This window comes from Rhipicephalus microplus, chromosome 7 (genome assembly GCF_043290135.1).
Source record: "Rhipicephalus microplus isolate Deutch F79 chromosome 7, USDA_Rmic, whole genome shotgun sequence".
NCBI lineage: Eukaryota > Metazoa > Arthropoda > Arachnida > Ixodida > Ixodidae > Rhipicephalus > Rhipicephalus microplus.
The window spans coordinates 148,770,402-148,793,545 of NC_134706.1; the positions used below are offsets into that span (position 1 = coordinate 148,770,402).

At 46.6% G+C, this 23,144-nt stretch overlaps 1 protein-coding gene across 1 annotated transcript in view; it reads right to left on the reverse strand.

Annotated features, from left to right (window-relative positions):
* The window catches only part of LOC142767903 (uncharacterized), a 234,809-nt gene that overhangs the window by 153,395 nt on the left and 58,270 nt on the right, over positions 1-23,144 (reverse strand). The window contains exon 6 of the mRNA XM_075870146.1: positions 23,103-23,129. Within this exon, the coding sequence (XP_075726261.1) occupies positions 23,103-23,129 (27 nt within the window). The remainder of the gene's footprint in view (positions 1-23,102; positions 23,130-23,144) is intronic.

The window sequence follows — 23,144 nt, forward strand, 5'->3', positions numbered from 1 at the left end:
GAGCCGATTCTTATTGCACTGACATCATCGGTCGACTTACCGGCGCTTCATCTTCCCCAAATGCCAGGCTCCGGAAACAACTCTGACTATTCAAGTTGGAGGACGATGTGCTATATCAATACATTTTTCACCCGGAAGGCCACCGATGGGTTCCCGTCGTACCACGCACACTACGCACTAAAGTTCTGCGCGCTTCCTACGACGACCCGACGTCACGCCACTTGGGGTACTTCAAAACATACGAGCGCATCCGCAGTCGATTCTTTTGGCCAGGTCTTTCCACGACGGTAGCTAAATATATTGCCTCGTGCGCACTTTGCCAACAACACAAGCGGCCCACTACTGCTCCAGTCGGGACCCTACAACCACTTTCTTATTCATCAGAGCCATTCTCTGCCGTCGAAATTGACCTCTTCGGGCTCCTCCCAACTACATCAGATCGTAAGAGATGGATCGTCACTACGTTTCATCACTTGACACGGTACGCTGAGACGGTCTCGATCACTTCAGGAACTGCTTCGGAAAGAGCAACTTTATTCTAATGCTATTTACCCAAGTCACGGAGCCCCTCGTGTTCTTTTGAGCGAGAGGGGCAAGACATTTCTTTCAAGCACGTTCAGTGAAGTTCTTCAAGCATCAAAAGCAGTTCGTAAAACAAAATTAGCTATCACCCACAAATCAATGGCTTAACGGAAAGATTTCCTCGCACACTTTGTGACATGCTTTCCATGTATATCCGACCGGACCATCGCAATTGGGATGCCATACTTCTCTTTGTCACGTATGCATATAATACGTCAGTTCAACGAATCACAGGCTGTTCTCCAATGGATGGATGGATGCTATGAGCGTCCCCTTTATAACGGGGTGGTGACAAGTATGCCACCAGGCTCGACAAAAAAAAAAACCTTTTTTTCTTTTTATGTTGGCCTAATGCCTCTACTTCGATAAATTCTATCTTAATGGAAAAAAAGGTAAATTTTCAGCTTAAGTTCTCTGCCATTTACGGCACACTGTCCATATTTTATTTTTCCAATATTTATTTTTGTCCTTTCTCTCTAATTTTCTGCCACCAATACTCTAACCGTCTCTTACTTATTTCAATCGCGGGTGTGTTCAGCTTTCCATTGTTGTCCCTAAAACCCAAGGCTTCCTGTAGGCTCGTGCCCAAACGTACACCTGGGTGGATATCTCCACATTCAATCAGAACATGCTCCGCCGTTTCCTTATCTTTCCCGCAGCATGTGCATTGTTCTTCTTCTTTACTGAATCTTGCTTTATAACTACGCGTTCTAAGGCAACCCGATCTCGCTTCAAACAGTAAAGCGCTTCCCCTTGAATTATCGTAAAATGCCTCCCTCCTTATTTCATTTTTGCCCTTTCGGTAGTTACTCAAAGCCGGTTTTTTCTCCATAGCTGCCATCCAGTAAATCCTCTCCGCCTCCCTGACTTTTCCCTTAACGCTCTTTGTTGACATACGGCTTACAATACCAGCCGTATACTTACTAGTGAGTCTTCTAGTTCTTTTTCTCCACTGTGTGTCCACGCTCTTCCTATACAAATAACGGAACACCTTCTCTGCCCATCTACTCTCCTTCATATTTCTTAGCCTTTCTTCGAACCTTATTTTGCTCTGCGCTTCCCTCGCCTCAAAACCTGCCCACCCCATATCGCCCTTTACAGCCTCGTTTGTCGTCTTCCCGTGAGCACCCAACGCGAGGCGTCCCACAGTCCTTTGATTTACATCCATTCCCGCTTGCACCTCTGCCCTCATGCACACCACTGAGTTCCCAAAAGTAAGCCCTGGAACCATTACACCCTTCCACAGACCTCGAAGCACCTCATACCTATTGTATCCCCACAACGCTCTGTGCTTCATTATTGCCGCATTCCTCTTTCCTTTTGCTGCCGAGGCTTTTTCCTGTACCTCCATGTATCTATCACTCTCATTTACCCATACTCCAACGTACTTGTATTCACCCACCCTCGGTATTTCTTGGCCTTGTATGGACACCGTCTGATCACAGGGATCATTGAATACCATCAATCCACACTTCGTTACACTGATTCCTAGTCCAAGAGCTTCACCTTCCCTTCCGCATATATTCGCCAGCTGCTGTATATCATCTCGACTGTCCGCAAATAAGACGATATCGTCCGCATAAAATAAACCTGGAAGCTTCTGCTCAATCATCATGCCGCCCTGTTTGTGTGACAGATTAAAACCAATGTTGCTACCTTCTAGCGCTTTTTCCATACTCACCATGTACAGCATGAATAACAGCGGGGACAAAGGACATCCCTGTCTCAGACCCCTGCTAACCTCAACGTTCTCTTTGCTACGCATTCCTTCCCACTCTATGCAAACTGTATTTTCTCGGTATATCTCCCTCAAAAGCTGTATACAGTCGTCGCCCATGCCCATTCCTTTCAATATATCCCACAAAATTTCCTGATTAACGTTGTCGTATGCCCCAGTGATGTCTAGAAAATCCACGTACAAGGGCCTATGCTCTATTTTGGATATTTCTATACACTGAGTGAGAACAAACAGGTTATCGTCTAACCCCCTGTCGACTCGAAATCCGTTCTGAAGTTCTCCCAAAATATCGTTATGTTCGGCCCATGTTTCTATTTTCATTTTTACTGCTTGCATCGCCATCCTGTATAGTACCGATGTAATGGTTAGTGGTCTATACGAGCGAATCTTGTCCTTTTCTCCCTTGCCTTTATAGATTAAGTTCATTCTACTTTGTCGCCAACTGTCCGGTATTTGTCTGTCCTTTAAGCTTTTTTCTACTGCTTTTAACAATGCTTCTTTAGTGTTATGTCCTAGTTCGTTAATGAGGCTAACGGGAATCCCATCTAAACCCGCGGCAGTGCGCTTTGGAATTTTTCCTTCGGCCTTTTTCCAGTTGAAATTATCAAGTACTAGCTCTTCCTCTGTTGCTTTCTCCGCCACACTTTTACTCACCGGGGAGATCCCCTGGACGCTCTTTTGAAACGAATCGGCTGTTACCTTTTGGATGTAACCTAGCGCTTCGTACCCTTCCAATTGATTTCCTCCTTCATCTAGAATATGTTGTTGCGTTGTGACAGACTTCCTACCTAGCGCCTTTATGTGGCTCCAAAAAATCCTAGGCGCGGCCTCCTTTTTTTCGTGTATCTCTGTCATCCAGCGTTCACTTTCACCTTTATTTTTGCCTCTACCAATTTCTGTACAAGGGATTTTTTCTCTAAATATATTTCCCATATTTTTTTGACTTCGTCCTGCGGCCGCTTCTCCTTTTTTGCCTTTCTATGCTCCCGTGAGGCTTCGCGTCGCTTCTCGATCGCCTCCCGGATTTCCTTGTTCCACCAACTTTTTGGCTTCCTTTTTCCTTTCCAGCAAACAGTTTTCTTCTCTTTCCCTATCTCCTTCGTCATTAGATGTAACAGCTCACTATACTCCCAGTCCTTGCCTGGTATTTCGCCTACTTCTTCCTCGACTCTTGCGGCTATATTTATTATTTGTTTGTCATTTAAATACGAGCTGCCAGACTTTGATTCCAATTTTCCTAGTATATGAGCGCCATCTGACATCACGACTCGACGTTTGATTCTTTTCTGGCCCCCTCAACAATTCACCATTCGTTTGCGACCAGTTTTTGTCCAGTGTTGCTCGATGCCGTCGTCTTGCCCATGTAAATACCGAAGCTAGCCAAGAAGTTCGCAAACATCGTTACGATGCCACTCACCGCGTTATTCTCTACCGCCCTGGTTATAATGTATTTCTGTGGACTCCTGTCCGAACGCCTGGCTTATGCGAGAAGCTTGAGTCACGCAATCTTGACCCCTACAAAGTTGTCGAACAGACCTCACCGGTAAACTACCATGTCACACCTGCTCATGCCTGCACTGACCAACGCTGCCGCGGGACAGACATTGTGCACGTTTCGCGTCTTAAGCCCTATCGTATGCGTTCCACAGCGTAATTCGCTGCTAGGCTGGCCGCTTCTGTCGACGGGGAAATTAGTGTAAGAATTCATTGGAGGTCGTCTTTCTCATCTGTCAATAACCATCATCAGTCTTCGTTCCGTGCCTCTTCATCATCGGCGCCATCTTGCTGTTGCTTGAATAAAGCGTCAGCTAAACCGTGGTATTTCAGTGTATATATATATATATATATATATATATATATATATATATATATATATATATATATATATATATATATATTATACTACACACACTGGCTGCACTCCTTCCCACAAGGAGTGCAGCCATTTCGTTTGCAGGCAGAAAACTCAGACTATGAAAGAATATCTTGTAGGTTACGTACACGTCTATACACGACCCTGGGTGGTTCTGAAAATACATTTATAAGCCAGTGCGCTTCCTTCCCCGCTACGTCTCTCTCTCTCTCTCTCTCTCTCTCTCTCTCTCTCTCTATATATATATATATATATATATATATATATATATATATATATATATATATATATATATATATATATATATATATATATATATATATATATATATATATATATATATATATATATATATATATAGAGAGAGAGAGAGAGACGTAGCGGGGAAGGAAGCGCACTGGCTCCGTAGTAAAAACGGAAGCGAGAAAGCGCACGACGTACGACGAAACACTTTATTGATCACATACAATTCGGCTGGTGGGCCAGCCTTCGTCAGTTCGACATCTAATGCAGCTTTTGTGCCCATATATACATTTCTAAAATGTTTTGGGACATACATTGTGGCAATTGGAAGTGATTCAGCATGATTATAGAAAAAGGCTAAATACATTTAGGGTGAAGATGCAATGCGTAAAGTAACATGGACACAGCGTTCACCTCTTATCGTTATAGCGACATCAGTACGACTAAAAGAGATTTTTATATAAATGGCGCGTGGTGTGTAAAACGTTGTAGCAACCATGCATGCCAATTGAAGCGCATGAACGAACGATACATACTAAAGATGACCGGGTAAATTGAGTTTTCTAGGCAGGGAACAAGAATGGTTCTGCTGAAAACATAAATTGGAAGTAAAATAACAGAAAATGAACCAGAAATCTTGGAAGGGCATGAGACACCTTAAGTGGTGAAAGGTAGATTAGTGAGTGTGTCCGCGTGTTTGTTTATTTCAGAGTTTAGTGTATTGAACTTGTAGATTAGAAAGGATTCATGGATTTCCCGCTCATGATGTGAGCGGAAACTGGATTTCAGTACCGTTGCTTAATTCTTGTCGAATGAATGACCAGGTATTGCTAGATTGTTTGATAGAGGCAGATTTGAAAAGGTTTTGACGTGCGACTTATGATTAATAAATCGAGTTCTAATTGGTGTTTCTGTATGATCAATGTGTTGTAGATTACAGATATCGCATTCGAGCAAGTATACTACGTTGTTACTGTCACAATTTCGATTATTCCTGATTGTTAACTGAAAGCCAGTGAATGAACTGGTGACAGTTTGCGTAGTTACCATGGGCGCACACACCTTGCACAACGACTTCCCACAAGGAGTGCAGCCATTTCGTTTGCAGGCAGAAAACTCAGACTATGAAAGAATATCTTGTAGTTTACATATACGTCTATACACGACCCTGGGTGGTTCTGAAAATACATTTATAAGGCATTTGCTTTGAGTTATTCTTTTATGGTGTCGCTTCAAAATTGTGGTGATGTTTGGTGCTGACGTTGAATGAATGAGCAAAGGTTAACCTGGGATGTACATGAAGCCTTGGGGTCGGCGTTGAGCAGGTCAACCCAGTTTAGTTTGTCAGCGCGTTTTATGGCATCATCGACTATTCCCGTCGGATATTTACGTTGAATGAGCGAACGTTTTAGATCCTGGCAATTCGAAAAGAAATCTTCGTGGTAGAAGCATATTTTTTATAACCTGTGAGCTTGGCTGTACGGTACCTCTGTTTTGCAATGTCGGACGTGACAGCTAAGGAAATGGAGGAGTTGACGCCTATCAGTCGGTTTCCGAAAGAGATTTGTGGAGAGCCGTCCTTCGCTAGCTGTGACGGTGACGTAAAAAAGTTTATTGTTGTTGATTAGTATTTAGGGGTGAAAGTGATGGTGAGGTGGACATTGTTGAAATTCCTAATGAAACTTATTAAAGACTTGCCTCGCCATGTGGCCAAATCATGAAGATGTCATCAATGAAGCGTTTGTAGAAGCAGGGTTTCAAAGGTGAATTATCAATGAAGTTAGCTTTCCACATGCCCATAAGGATATTTGCGTAATTATGACCTACTCTAGTGTCCATAAATGTCCAGTTTGTTTGCACTTAGTGCAAGTTATTGAATTCGAAGTTATTAAATTCTAAGATGAGCTTCAAGAGAGTACCAATGGTTTCACCATCAACTGGCCTGTCAAAACCACAATCATCGTAAGCCTTGATGAGAGCGCAGATGTCATCGGTGTGTGGAATGTTTGTGTACAAGGACCAGATGTCAAGTGTTACCAGGAAACTATCGTCGAGAACACCTATGTCTAAAATGTCTTTCGAGAAGTGATTTGTGTGCTTTAAAAATGACTAGAAAGTAGGTGGGATCCTGTTTATGAGACTGTAAACATACCTGGATAGGTTTTCAGTTACTGTTTTCATACCAGAGATGATAGGGCGTCCGGGGTTTTTGATTTAGGTACCAAGGGCAGGAGATAAAATTTACCTGCCCCAGAGCTGAGTGGAACGATTGACCGGGCTATCGTTTTATTGATCTTTTCATTTTTTACAAGTTGCGCGAGTGCGTCCTGCAATTATACCTTGTAGTTGTTTGTAGGATCGGTAGGGAGTGGTCTGTAGAAGTTTCAATCTGAGAGCTGTCTCTCACTTTCACTTATATAGTCACATTGATGAAGAATGACAATAGAGCCCATTTTGTCTATCGGCTTGATTTTGATGTCTAGGTTATTTGCTAGCTCTTCGAGGGCCCTTTTTGTTGATAGGTTATGTCGTAGGGGAGCGCGAATTTTGTAAGAATCTTTGACATCTTGTTGTACAGCCTTAATATGTAGGCCTAAGCACCTATCACGTTGTGGTGGTGGGACCAGTGTCTCTGCTGAAGGAGTACCAGCCCACTTCTGTGGTCACTAGAGTGATCGTAGAAATATTCCTTAAGGCACATTTTTCGGACGAAGTTTTGAAGGTCCTTAATGTGTTGAAACTTATTAAACAAACTGTTTTTGGGACAAAAACTAAGGCCCTTTGATAAACATTCTATCGGCGCATCTGAAAGCTTTGCTGAAGAAAAAATTATAACAATGTCTTGCAATGCTCGTTCCCTTTCATTGGCTGGATTTGCGCGAATATCGTGGCTTGAAGAAGGGTATGAGTTGTCACGCATGTACTTCTTTTGTTTGATTGCATTTAGTTAGCAACCTCATTTTCTTGGTTAGATACTAATTCATCACACTCCATTGCGGATATCTGCGAAAGCAGAATTGTTTCTTTTAGAAAAAGTTGTTTAGCGCGTAATTCGTTATGGTCTATAAGAATACGCGTCAAATTTAGCGAAGCACTTCGTAAAACTTGTTGCCATCTTGCCTTAGGGTGAGAAGATAGCTCTGAAGTGACTGCTTCTAGTCGCAATTGTAACCTTTTGGGCACTTTGGACAAAGTTAGGTATGTTGTTAACGTTGACACATTGAGCTCAGCGTGAATATTTTTGTCTGCCAATTTTCTAGCTTGCAAAAATGTTTCACAATGTGTACAAAATGCGGCTTTACCAGTCAAAGGTGCAGGAAGTGCCTGGGACACTGTGTCCTGGTCCGCATTTCTCGTCAATGGGTAGCGACGGCCAAGGTTCAGAGAAGTCTGTGTCGCACACTCGTTGAGGACATAAAAAGTGTTCCGTGGGGAGCACATTGCGTCGGCATCACGTGAAGCATTTATTATTGGGGACTGGTTTGTAGAAATGTCCATCATCCGTTTCGGGTTGTGCAGAGTCTCACTGGACGCGTAGTCGCGCCATGATGAGGATGCAACTTTGGTGTGCTTTATCAACTTTGGCAAAGTTGGGCGGGACTTGAGGCAACGCCTTCAAAACTGAAATGCAATCCATCAGCTGCCAACACACGAAAAGGGGGCAGCTATTCAAAGCCGTGGTCCACGTTGTCCGCGCTATTACAACGGCGAATAAAATCGTGGTTACGGCTATCATGGCGGTGGTTGACGCTTTGAAGAAGTACAAGTGTGGCGTAGACTCTAGTTACCTCAGGCAAGATATTTGCGACTTGATCCAGCAAAAGCCAATCCCGAATAAAGGCGACACTCGCCTTTACGAACGCCCTGCTGTTTGTCGCAACATGGGGCACAAGGGTTTTTATAGTTGCAGGCACAAGGACGAGAATCCACTCTACATCAGTGCGTCATGCTCCGGTCTGTGAAATGAAGGCCGGGCTTCCTTCGCAGGACCGATTGAAGTGTTCATGGAAGTACTTCATCTGCGAGTCGCGGATGATGACTATTGACGTTTCTGTTTCGGGAAATTTCTAGAAGATTGGTTTTGACGCAGTCGTTTCAGGAGCCATAGTGGTTTGAATATACGTAGCGGGGAAGGAACCGCACTGGCTCCGTAGTAAAAACGGAAGTGGGACAGCACGACGAAACACTTTTAATATTTACATACGTTTTGGCTGGTGGGCCAGCCTTCGTCAGTGGGACATGTAATCCATATATATAGATATATATATATATACATATATATATATATTAATATATATGAATATAAATAAATATATATATATATATATATATATATATATATATATATATATATTTATATATATATATATATTTATATATATAAGGCTTATATGCAGAACAACAACTCCGATTGCCGTAAAGATGCGCTTTCACATACCAACTTTTTTATTCAATCGACTATTCGGCGGGAGCCCCGTCTTTTTCAAGGCATAGGAATATTTACACATTTTCGTGATTTCTTATAGCTTCTCGGGACAGGAGGGAAGAAACCGAAGAAAAATAGTAACCACAATAAAAAAAGAATGAACGGAGAAAGAAACGTGAGAAAGAAGCAAGAGCGACATGACTGAATTAGGAAGAGAAATGAACTCAACAGACTGAAGCAAACATAAACGAGCAGTGCGATCTTTGTAAACAATGCCTCCCAAGCACTCACCTTTCCTCCAAGTGGACATGGTGACCACCGTTTCTGTATTTCATCTTCCGTTGCAATTCACTGGCGGCTTGAAGTTAACGACAAATTGGAGAGAGAGCTCATGTGCTTCAAGTGCATATTGGTAACGTCGAAAGATATTGTTACGTAAAATTAGACGGGACCTGACTGTTTGGCAGCGTAGCTACACCGATAAAATCAGAGCGCAGCACACACAGCAAACAAACTAGTCCTCTTCGTCGTTTTCTGATCACAGAATGGTTCACCCTTCATGCGATAGCTATGAAGCATTACCCCCCCCCCGGTTGTAAAAGCACCGACTCGGTGCATTTTACACGTGTTCTTCAGAAGGCGGGCGGTATGGTTTCAACCTACTGACGTGGACTACGTCACCGGGGTTGTTTGCAGACAGGTTAGTCCCGGAGACTGGAATGACCTCATAGGTAACGTCCGTTACCCGTCGTATGTTACCGTAAGCTCCCTTTTACGGAGATAGCAACTTCTCTGACAATTCAACACAACGAACTGGGTACCAGAGAAGAACTAGAGAACCAGGTGAGAATTAAATGTCAACATGCTTGCTGTCGTAGAGAGCCTTCTGGGTTGCTTGTGCAGCCAACAGCCTAAAGCGGGCAATCTGACGTGCGTGGTCGGCACGAGCGATAGAATCCCGTGCGTAATTGCTCGGTAGAGGTGTAGTAGTCGGTAGTAGGGTGTCCAGTGGTAAGGTCGAATTACGGCCATAGAGCATATAAAAACGTGAATAACCTGCTGTATTATGACGAGATGAATTGTAGCTCAATGCCACATGAGGTAGCACTAGATCCCACTCATGGTGGTCAGATGAGACAGGCATCGAGAGCATGTTCTTGAGGGTGCAATTTAGGCATTCGGGTAAGGCCTTTTGTTTGAGGATGGCAAGAAATGGTCAGTTTGTGTTGCGTTGAGAAAGAGCGCAAAAGGTCGTCGAAAACGCGTGACGAAAATGCACGTCCGCGATCGGTGAGCAATCGCCGAGGAGCGCCATGATGCAGAATACATTGTGGAGCAAAAAGTCGGCAACGTTTCTAGCAGTGCTGGTGGGGAGCGCCCTGGTGATGGCAAACCTGGTTGCATGGTCTATAGCAACAACGACCCACTTGTTCCCAGCGTTTCATTCAGAAAACGGTTCGAGGAGGTCTATAACAACACGGAAGAAAGGTTTGGTAGGGATGGAGATTGGGTAAAGGAGTCCAGCAGGGGGTGCGGCAGGTCATTTTCGACGTTGGCAATTATCGCAGGAGGCTACGTAGCGTCGAACCGGCCATGCGAGACCACACCAAAAGAAGCGACGCCGGACGCGCTCGTACGTGTGAGATACACCCAAGTGGCTGGCAGTTCGTTTGCCCTGAAGCTCACGCAAGACCGCTGAACGGAGACGGTTAGGCACGAGTAGAAGCTCAGGGCCATCTGGCTGGCACTACGACGGTACAGCGTGCCATTTAGATGAACAAACATATGGAGTGACACGTCGTTAGGGTCAGATTCCTGACGGGAAACGAGTGACCACAATGAAGGATCGCGACGGTGTTCGCTAACAATCTGACAAATCCTCGACATGAACATGACATGGGGGCCAGGCTCACTGACCAATTCATCTGGTTGGTCAACAGGGTAGCGGGACAAGCAATCGGTGTCCAGATGGAGGCGTCCAGATTTGTAGGCAACTGAGTAGGAGTACTGAAAACACAACGGCCAACAACCAAGTCGTCTAGAAGGGTCCTTCATTGAAGAAAGCCAACAGAGGGCGTGATGATATGTGACGACAAGGAACGGGTGACCATACAAGTAAGGGGGAAATTTCGAAACTTCCCAGACAAGGGCAACACCTTCTCTTTCTGTTATAGAGTAGTTACGCTCCGACTTCGAAAAAGGACGACTTGCGTATGCAATACGCGATCAGAGCCCCGCTGAGTTTGGACCAAAACTGCGCTGATGCCGTGACCGCTAGCGTCTGTCCGCACTTCTGTAGAAGAATTTGGGCCGAAATGTGCAAGTATCGGTGGTTTTGTTAGAGCAGTAAATAGTTGAGAAAAAGCGTTAGCTTGAAGAGGACCCTCACGAAACGGGATGTCATGTTTGAGAACGTCTGTGAGTGGAAGTGCGAGTGCCGCAAAGTCTTTTACGAACTGGCGAAAGTAAGAGCATAGGCCCACGTAACTGCGATCATGGATAGACGCGGAACAGAAAAGTTCGTAACTTCGCGTACTTTAGCCGGGTCTGGTCGTAAACAGGAAGCGTTAAAAGGTGGTCTAACACAGCAATTTGACGGAGACCTAAGCGTCACTTCGAGGAATTCAGCTGGAGGCCGGCATGTCGGAATGTATCGATAGAATGGTCGAAAGGCGTTCAAGGTGTGTGGAGAAGGTGGGTGAGAAGATAATTACGTCAGCTAAGTAACACAAGCACGTCGCCTCTTTAAATCCTTGAAGCAGCGTGTCCTTCATTCTGTGGAAGGTTGCTGGGGTGTTGCGGAGACCAAACGGTATGACCTTGAATCGGTAAAGGCTGGCGGGGGTAACGAGTGTTATTTTCTCACGATCCATTTCATCTACAGCAATTTGCCAGTAGCCAGATCGGAGGTCGAGAGATGAAAAAAAAGGCACCATGAAGACTGTCAAGTGCGTCGTCAATACGTGGAAGAGGATACACGTCTTTCTTGGTTATTTTGTTGAGGTGCCAAAAATCAATACAGAAATGCCAGGAGCCGTCTTTCTTCTTTAATAAGACCACTGGAGAGGCCTAAGGGCTTGACGATGGTTCAATGATGTCTTTCAATAGCATTTGGTTCACTTGCTGCTGAATCACTGCTCGTTCTGATGCGGACTTGCGGTAAAGCCGATGGTGGATGGGCGCAGAGTCAACAATGTTGATTTGGTGCTTGACAATATCAGTTTGGCACAAGGGACGATCACGGATCTCAAAAATGTCACTGTAGAAGGCAAAAAAGCGGCAGACAGCGTCGGCCAGATCAGGCGAAAGGTCTGGTCTCATCATATTTTGAAAGGTGGCCTCGGCAGAGTCGGGTAACCGTGAGACTTCGGCTTGGTCAAGAACAGTTACAGCGACAACGTTTATGCCATCATCTTTTATGGCAGCGAGTTAAGCAATCAAGATCTTGTAGGCCAAAACTTGAGCATTGAGGCCGAAATTTAGGAGCGAAACACACAGTTGTCCACTATGATGGCGATGGTATGCGGCACTGTAACACTGCGCTTCAGTCGTGCGTCTGTTATCAGTGTAACGGTCTAGTCTTCTTCGGGAACTGGAGAGGTCGATGACAGACACACTGATGTCACAGCTCGAGGCGGCAAGCGATCAAAAGTGGTTGGACCCAAGTGGCTGACGGGCTTTTCACAGGCATGAGAGAGCAGGGGAAGGTCGAGACTGAGCGTAACAGAAGAACAGTCAATTAAAGCCGAGTGTGCCGAAAGTAAATCAAGGCCTAGTATGAGGTCACGGGGGCAACAATCTAGAACGGCCAAAACGACTACGGCGTGACGACCTGCAATGTTGACACGAGCATTGCACATTCCGACGACTTTACAGCGCCGCCATCGGCAACGCGTATGACTTAAGTCGTAGAGGGTGTCATGATCTTCTGCAAACGGTGGCGTAGATGTGCGCTCATAATAGATAGGTGGGCACCCGTGTCAACAAGGGCAGTAACAGAAACATTGTCGACTTTTACTTCAATGAGACTGTGGTGTGTGGGCAGTGTCAGTAGAGGGTTTCCGGGCGCCGTTGGTATTGCAGCTTCACCCCCATAAGCTGCATAATATAGTTTTCCTACTGCAATCGTCCAGAGAAGCCCGGCGAGGAAAAGCCCGCTCTCCGGCGACGGAGAGCGGGATTGGCGGCGTAGCGGCGACGGGGAGTGGGAGTAGCGGCGACCGGAAGGAGCATCAGTGGGGAGGGGCTCGTGAGGAGGCGGCCAGTAAATGTTGAACGGTGTAGCGGCTGGACGTCCAGAAGTGGTAGGGCGCACATAAGTAGAGTACCTCTGACGTGGTGGGTTGGAGCAGCGGGGACGGCAATAACGAGAAATATGTCCGGGTTGATGACAGGAAAATCAGATTGGGTGGTCATCATAAGTTCGCCATTGCGTAGTGTTCCGGAGGTGCAATGTTGGATGCGATCAGCGAGCGTTACCTGAGGGTGTGGGCGTACTTCAGGGTGAGTCACGGTACACGCTGACGGAAGAGCGAGATTAGTGAACTCCTGCCTTATCACAGCTTGAATTAAAACTACCGATGTGTACGATGGGTCAGTGGCTTAAGTTTACAAACAAGCTGTTTAATTGGAGCTGGACAGGCAGCTTCAAGCTCCCGACGAACAATTCGGGTGACGTAACCATAGGTGGGTGTTTGTCGAGCGGCTTCACACGATGAAGTTGTGGCCTTGTTGGGCAGTCGTGTGAATAACTGCGTGATACGGCGGCTCTTGGCGTGTTCAAACCGCCGGGACTCTCGGTGATTCCGTCAATGGTGGTGACGTTAGTGGTACAAGCCGCTTGAAGGCATTGTCGGCGATGCATTTAAGCACACTCGGTACCTTCTCAGACTCGGGCACGTGTTCGGCAACCTGGCGGAAAAGGGCGACTGACTACGTCGTGAATATACGCGACGTAGGATTCGGTAGACGTCTGTGCCCGAGTAGCCAACTGATTTCGCGCAGTTCTTTGTCGTGCAGTGGTGTTCCCAAAAAGGTCACAGATCTTCTGCTTGAAAGTGTCCTAGCTGGTAACGTTGGCTTCGTGCGTCTCGAACCACACATGCGGAGGGCCATCAAGGTTAAAAAGCACGTTGGCAAGCTTGAGTGCTGGACCCCACCTATAGCTGGCGCTGATCCGTTCATACACGTTGAGCTACTTGACAACGTCAAGGCCATCCTGTCCGGAAAATACACCAGGATCACGAGCAGAAGTTAGGACAACGTAGGTAGGAGTCACAGAAGAGGCGGGTGGTGAAGACGATGTACCTTGAACCTGTGACATGGTGGCACCCGTGATGATGCTGCCGCTGTGGAGCTTCGTGATGGGTACAGGGAGGGACCAGGACGTCCACCACAAATACGTTACGTAAAATGAGATGGGACGTGACTGTTTTCCAGTGTATATATATCGATAAAATCGGACTGCAGCAGACAGAACGAACAAACGAGCTCTCTTCGTCGTCTTGTGTTCACAGAATGCCTCACCCTTTAGGCAATAGCTACGTAGCAGTATCACGCTCATGAAGCGCTTGTGGCCGTTTCGCTAGCTTCAGATATACAAAATTAGGTATTACGTGACGTCAATGGGTGACGAAAGTAAATAACTGCGTTAATACGGTGTATTATAACAGAAATAACTGAGATATTATGCCGGCGGTCCTACCAGTCACTATATTGTGTATAAATGTAAATTTAAACCTGTAAGGGTCAGTAAGCGCCATCAGTAGTCATGGTGGGTAGTGTGGCACAATCTTTACGACCCAGTTTGCCGTCATGTAGCAAGTGAATTTAGTACGAGCTGGCAGCTGACTAATAGTCCCTTGTATACACCCTAAAGGCACTATATGCCAGTATGAGACCCTCGTAATGAATATAGAAAATAAGTGTATACTTATGGGCTCGTTTTTCCATGTTTTGACACAAGATGAATGAGATCTACCAGACATTCATGCCAAAGAAAGTAAAAGGGGTGCCATAACAACGAATTGTAATGTAAACATGAAGAAAGAAAAGTGGGTGAAAAGAATACTTGCCGGGGGCATGAACCGAACCGGTGACCTTATATATGATGATGGTGTTAAAGTACCATAGGTTTGACAGAACGGTAAAATAAAAATAAACGTAATGAGCCTTGGCGCTGTCGGCCCAGCGATGAGCCACCCTCATACGGCTGTACCCTTTGAGCCTGTTCTCCACGTCTTCTCTCGAAGACCAGTAAATAAAAAGGGTCACGCTCTTGTTCATGTACGTAATCATTGTTACGAAGCACGCATCCGATGATGTTACGATGGGCACCGCGGAATCTCACCGCTGCAATTACTGTTACAAAAAACGGCGACGCCAACACGGTCCTGAAGGCGCCACTGCTTCGAACTCCGCCAGGAAGGTCACCAGCCGTTTGGTAGCGTAGGGTTTTCAGCTCGCGGCTGCTTCTGCGTAGAGCTGATAGACGATCGAACAAGACGACGGTGAGTTAAACAAGGTTTATGTACAGCACATATACAGAGGCGTTACGAATTCGGCACTGGGGCCGACAGTTTAGAGACTTGAAGAACCGAGCTCTCTTCTCTAACACATAGGTCTATTTCTCGCGACGCGCTGCAGGTCTTTTTTATATGCACCGGGAGGATTCTTTGAGTAGCCAAATGTCCAACCAGAAGCACCGCTGGCTGTGAGATCAGAATCCTCCAATGGCGTTGCCGCTGAGCCGCGTCATTCTTATCGAATACGGATTCGCTGCGCTGCACGTGGCTGCAACCAAGTACAAGTGACGTCGCCCCGCATTGCGCCAGACTCGCCAGACAGGAAGGCGCCAATTGCTTCAACGGGCTCGCTGTGCGTGCGCGACAGAAAGGCACCGCCGCGTGATGACGCCGTTTAATTGTTCGCGTCAGCCGAGCTCACGTGCTGGCCTTGACACAGATTGCTTTTTTCAGAGGCTTGGACGTTCGGTGTGGACTCGCAGGCATAACAGCACCCCGCCGCCAGACAATGCTCCGGAAATACGAGCTGCTTCCACGTGGCTCGAATGTCAGGCGCGCTCGTTCGCCAGGTTCCTCCAGGTTCGCCACGAGGTCCAAGGGGAGAATGCAGCTCCAGACTCTGTTCCGGGAACACATCCCTTTCTTGAGGACGGATCCCAGATCCACTGGCTTGTCGCCACAACTTGTCGACCAGCTTCGCTCGTCTCTTCGAACGATCTTTGGTCTCACCACTTGTCGATGGTTCTGCAACGTGTCAAGAACGGTTCGATAACAGACAACACACGACACAACCAAGTGCCCTCAATCGCCCAACAGAACACCAGACAAAGTATATTACAACATATAACTAGCTACAAGGCTATCGGAATTTCGTTTCATCTACATCAAGAGGCACATGCGGGACACAAGGCTCTTAAAAGGAGAACTCATTTTTTAGACGTACAACAATTTAACGAATTAGAATAGAACATAAATTGGTTCATTGAGCTGATTGTGGACGAGAGCGCTCAGCTAAGGCCGTGATGAGGGAAAATTTTGCCCCGAATCTCCAGCGAGAAACCGAAAAGTGAAGAAGGTACTAACTAAAGGCACGGCTCAATGCGTCAGCATTAGCTTTTAGCTTTCCTTTTTTTGTAGTGAACGTCAAAGTTGTGCGGTTGGAGTATCATGCTCTACTTCAGTAACCAGCAACTTTTACGTGACATGTTATTTAACCAGGTTAGAGGACAGTGGTCCGTTTCGACCACAAACCTCGAACCAGAGACATAACAAGCTAGCTTTTGAACGGCCAAAACGAGGCAAGCGCATTCCTTTTCAGAGGTACTGTATGCCTTTTCCCTGCCGCTGAGTTTTCAACTTAAATACAAAACTGGCCTTTCGTTACCAGCACAGTCTTCCAAGTACAATACGGCTCCCGAGCCGCGATCACTCGCGTCGCATTGAATCACTAATCTCTAAGAGAAATCGGGTGCCATGAGAACGGGCTTTCCGCTTAGGGCCTGTTTTAGCTGGCAAAACGCATTCTCCTTTTCTGAGTCCAATACTACTTTAACCGGCTCGGATTTTCGAAGTGCGTCTGTTAGAGGGCTGGCAATGCTAGAGTAATTTTGCACGTAATGCTGATAGTATCCAACCAGGCCCAAAAATGCCCTTATCTCAGATTTTGTGGTTGGTTGTGGATGGTTCACGATGGCGGCTACCTTAATTTCTGAAGGTCTACGCCGGCAACGCCCCACAACGTGCCCCAGGTAAGGCACCTCGCCCCACCCTAGGTGATATTTAGTAGCTTTCAGGATATGGCCAGCCTCTTTCAACCTGTTAAGCACGATGCGTAAATGCTCGACATATTCTTCCCAGTTGTTGGAGAATATGGCGACATCGTCAAGATACGGCAGAGTGAACTCATAGAGGCCTTTAAGAACGCGGTCCATTAAGCCTGAAAAACAAAAGGGCGCATTTTTCAATCAAAAGCTCAGCTTTAGTAGGCGATACGTTCCAAATGGAGAAACAAATGCGGCATAGCGGCTAGCGCACTCCGTAAGGGGGACTTGCCAATACCCTCGCACGAGGTCTAACGTGGAAATATAGCTGGACTTTGACACAGTTTCTAACCTCTCCTCTACGTTTGGTATCGCGTAAGTTTGGTCTCGAGTTATGGCGTTAAGACGCCGATAATTGATGCATGACCTCGGATCTTTTTCTGGCACTTGAACCAGTATTAGAGGGGTTGTATAGTCACTCTCGCCCGGTACTATGACTCCAAACTCCAGCATTTTATCGATCTCCTCTTTCATGATATGCTTTTGCACAGGGGAACAACGATACGGCTTGCTACGGATTGGCTCCTCACAAGTTAGCTCGATATCGTGTTCGATCACCGAGGTGTTTCCGGGACGATCCGAAAACGCGTCTTCAAACTCGGAAACAATCCTTCTCAGGTTGTCCTTCTGGACTTCACTTAACCTAGGTTCTAGGTTCAACTGCTTCAAGATTACCTCCGATCCCCTTTCGATTACATCCCTACAACTCAAAATGTCTGCTCCCTCTTTCTCTGAAGCATTCAACAGCAGATTTACGACCGCTTGACGTTGAACGTATGGTTTCATCAGGGGACTGTGGTAAATTTTGTTCGGCCGCCTTCCTAATTTCACTTCATAATTGGTATCAGAAAGCTTAGATATTACGTTGGCGGGCCCTTTCCAATGAACCTCAAGCTAGTTCTTTTTTGGATGGACGCAGCAGCATTACCTGACTACCATATTCAAAAGCGTGCTTCTTCATCTATTTGTCGTAATACTCCTGCGACAACACTTGTGCAGCCTTCATGTGGCTTTCCACTAGATCTTTCGTTTTTCCAAGCCTCTGAAGGAGGTCTAGAACATACGCAACTATATTAGGGTCCTCATCGAATCCCTCACAGGACTCGCGTAGCATTCGCAATGGTGTTCTCCAACTCCTCCCATACACAAGCTCTGCAGGACTAAAACCAGCGCTCTCATGAGAAGCTGATCTCAAAGCGAACATAGCGGGAAAAATACACGCTTCCCATTCGCAATTGTGCTCGTAGAAAATAGCTCTCAGTATCCGTTTCAGAACGAAATGCATACGCTCTACCGGATTAGATTGCGGGTGACGTATCGAGCTATGCACTACTTTTAATCCACAGTTATCCATAAAGGTAGAAGTAAGGCAGCTGGTGAAGACATTACCATTGTCGCATAGGAGTTCAGAAGGAAATCCGACGCGTGCAAATATGGATAGCAGTACATCCACGACATGATGGGAATTGGCCTCCTTAAGTGATATCGCTTCCGGAAATTTCTTTGCTACACATAGAGCCATCAGGATGTACCGAAAACCTTGCCCTGACTCTGGGAGTGGCCCGACGATATCAATTACTAGGCACCGAAAAGGTTATGTGATAATTGGCACACGCTTCATGGGTGCCTTCCCCTTGTCCGTGGATTTCACCGCTCTCTGACAAGTGTCGCATGAGCGTAGAAAGTTTTCGATATCCTTCCAGCGTTTCGGCCAATAAAAGTCAAGGAAACCTCTAGCCCTGGTATTTTTTTATCCCGAGATGCCCTGCCCACGCATTTTTATGCGCCAGTTTCAATAGTTGGCGACGATACTTTTGTGGCACCAAGAGCTGCTCATACTTGCGACTTTGCGCATTTGTGTAGTTCCGATACAGGAGCCCTGCTTTCTTAAAAAAGAAACATTCTTTTTCTTTTTTCCCAAGTTTACGCTTTTTATTAGCGCTTTAATCGAAAGGTCCTCACGCTGCTCTCAAATGAGCGTCTCTCGACCAACCCCCGACAGCTTACTCCAACTTTCCGCTACAGGCGAGAGCGTTGCACCCCTCTCGCTCTGTCTATATGGCGCCATTTCGTCTCCCCCTACTTTGGAAACTGCGCCAGTCGCTTTGGCGACGGGCCGCTCGAGTGACTGCTCACATGACTCACACGGAGAATTTACTTTCTGCGGTTCCGTCGACTCGCCGCCAAGGTCACTTGATGGCTCACCGCACTGAACAAGATCAAGCTTCTGCGAAAGCTTCCGCGCTTGCGATCGCGTGAGGGCCATGTACGCTAAGTTGGGGAAGAACGATTTACCCTGCTCTTTGAAAAGCTGCTCTGAGTTGTTAGAGAAAAGATAAGGAAAACTATCGGGAAGCGCGACAGACACAGCCGCTTCGGCGTGCAGCTTACCAAACGGGCCTTCAATGACAACCGTAGCGATTGATAAGCAAGCACTCTGCTCCTCGGCGACTTGCCTGATCCACGCGCATTCTCCTGTATAGTCATCCGGAGACACCACTGAATGATGGACACCGTTCATGGTTGCCGCTGAGTCTCGAAGTACTCGACACGTTTTCCAGTTCACACTAATTTCTTGAGATACGGCTCTAACAACCACGTGTTCTTTTCCGATTCTCGGATTGTTGCGAATACAAACTTTTGCTTACAGTTTATCGCGATGTACACTTACTTTTTGTAGTTGTAGCAGATTAGTGGCTTCCGTTTCTTTTCCGATTCTCGGATTGTTGCAAACTTTTGCTTTAAGTTTATCGTGATGTGCCCTTCCCTTTTGTAGTTGTAGCAGAGTCGCGGCTTCCGTTGATCAGGTTTCTTTGAAAAGCCCTCTTTCCTTTCATCCTTTTCAGTGTGCACGGCCCTGCTAAGCAACTTTCGGCGAGTGTAATACTCCTCAGCTAACTCTGCTGCCTTGTTTAGCTCTACTTCACTATGTTTGCCCTGCAGCCAAAGTTTGACATCCTCTTCGATGCAGCGGTAGAATTGTTCAAATGCAATGCATTCTACCACTTTATCGCGATCGTCATAAACACCTTCGCCCTTGAGCCATTCAATTAAATCGGCTTTAAGACGAAACGCAAAGTCAACGTGTGACTCATTCCCTTTTTTAGCATACGAAAACATTTGCCAGAAAGCCTCAGGTGACAACTTATAACGTCTGAAGAGCACTTCCTTAACCTTGTCATAGCTTTCAAACGCTTCCCTCGACAAGCAAGTTATCGTGTCGGACACTTGGCTGGGAAGAAGAGCTAACAGATTATGCGCCCATAGAGACCGCTCCAAAGCATTTCGCTCACAGACGTGTTCAAACTTGACGAGATACTTCGCCATGTCCTCGCTTATAACAAATGGTGGCAGTTGGTCGTGAATTCTCTGACCGCTGACCTGAACTGCCACAGAAGCTACGCCAGGTACCTGCAAACACTGTAGGACTACCAATACTATTCTTTTCAACTCAAAGCGCTCCTGTCTCTCGGCCTCCTCACGGCGTTTTCGCCTTTCAGCTTCTTCACGTTCGCAAACTTCTCGCCTTTCAGTTTCTTCACGTTCGCGAACATCTCGCCTTTCAGCTTCTTCACGTTCACGAACTTCTCGCCTTTCAGCTTCTTCACGTTCGCGAGCTTCTATTTCTCGCCTTTCAGCCTCCTCGCGGCGTGATTTCATATCCGTTCAGGCCTCATCGTCTTCCTCAACCGACACTCCTTCATCCTTCAGGATCTCAAGGATCGCTTGCTTTCGTTTCGCACGGCCCAAAGTAATGCTGAGTGTCTCACGAATTTCGATGGTTCCTTCACTTTAAGGTTCTCTATCGTTCACACTACCCTCTTGCTGTTTGCCCCTGTTAAGAACCTACTTGCCGTACCCACTATAAGCCTACTAGCAGGACGCGCAAGCAATTTCTAACACTCCCTTGTCTAACCCCTCCGCATTACCTTTTTTCAAAGCACCTCGACTTTGTTTGAAGCGATCAATGCTCACTGTAATGCTTCACACAGCCCTTTTCTAAACTACCATAACCTCAGCTAGAGAAGTCTGGTGAACTGAGGGGAAAACATCAGGCACTCACCGCATCGATGTCGCTGACGCCAGCTGATCCCGCAGCACAAACCACTGTTACGAAGCGCGCCTCCGACGACGTTACAAAGGGCGCCACGGAATCTCACCGCTGCAACCACTGTTACAAAGAACGGCGACGCTAACACGGTCCCGAAGGCGCCACTGCTCCAATCTCCGCCAACACGGTCGCCAGCCGTTTGGTAGCGTAGGTTTCTCAGCTCACGGCTGCTTTTGCGCAGAGCTGATAGACGAGCGGGCGAGACGACGGTGTGTTAAACAAGGTTTATGTACAGCATATATAGAGAGGCGTTACGAATTCGGCACTGGGGTCGACAGTTTAGAGACTCAAAGAGCCGAGCTGTCTTCTCTGACACATAAATCTACTGCTCGCGACGCGCCGCAGGGCTATTTGTATATGCACCGGGAGGATTCTTTGAGTAACCAAATGTCCAAGCAGAAGCGCCGCTGGCCATAAGGTCAGAATCCTCCAATGGGGCCGCCGCTGGGCCGCGACATTCTCATCATATCCGGAGCCGCTGCGCTGCACGTGGCTGCACCTGAGGACAAGAGACATCGCCACGCACTGCGCCAGACTCGCCAGACAGGAAGGCGCCGATTGCTTCGACGGGCTCGCTATGCGTGCGTGACAGAAAGGCACCACCGCGTGATGACGCCGTTGAGTTGTTCGCGTCAGGCGGGCTGGCGTGCTGACCTTGACACAGATTGCCTTTTTCAGATGCATGGACGTTCGGTGTGGACTCGCAGGCATAACAATATGAGGCACGGCTTGCGACGGTGGGTTGAAGATGGCAAGAGCACAGGCAGGCTTGTTGTGTGACATGCTGCCGGACAGTGGGCGCCAACGGTGGCTTGAACGAAGCTGCAGGTTGTAAAGCGGCCTTGGAGATGACCTAAGAGCTGAAGTTTATCTCCACCTTGTATAAAATCTTTGTTTAGACGTTGTTTACTGAGGGCAATAACCCAAGACGAACAGGCAGTATGAGGCACAGAGCGCAAACACGCGTTCAAATAGTACTGACACCTGCGCAAATGAGGACTGAGTCCCAGATGAATGATGATGATTATGATAATGCATAGATGATAAAAGGTGCATAACAAATCGCAACAATATATATATATATACTTTTAGAAAAAAGTTACACTGCAAGTGTTATCGAAAGACAATACTCTTGCGTCTGGAGAGAGTACACAAAACGCTTATTTGATGTTCTGCGCAAGACCATCGGTGAATGGTATTCTGGAGGCACTGCGAAAGAGTGCCTCGAGCGTGCAGAAGAGGCGAATAAGTACATCGAGTCACGTCACACATGAGGCATGAGTGCTATCTGAATGTTATCTTGGAAAACAAAGTGCACGGCGTGCGTGCCCGTCTTGAAGGCTATAAGGTGTAGAACGCAAGGCGGCGGGTAGGTGCCGCCACCGTGTTGTTTCAGCAAAGCGTTGGACACACTTGCCTTTTCGTGCAAGCGTTGCATTAAATGCGCTGCATGATAAATTCTATGGTCTTCAGTGTTACTTATGTTTGTTTTTTTTAGTAAAATGCCACACATGCAGAATATTGATGTGTTGTTATGGTGCCTCAGATATGCGCAATAATCGCTTCTAAATGAAACATTGCACAGGTTTGAACGCTAAATCTTGAGCATTATTGATGGACGCTGCGGATTGCGTCCGCCATTTGGACTATCGTTTGGTGTCGTTTGATAATTTGATTACCGTCAAGGGCGGACGAACAGACAAATGCTCAGACACACAGAGCAAAACTTTTTCGTCGAAGGTCACCAAAAAGACTTTCGTCTTGAAAAGTAATGTACCAACTCACTTTTTTGCCAGCCTAGTCTTTCCTATCCTGAATAAGAGACAA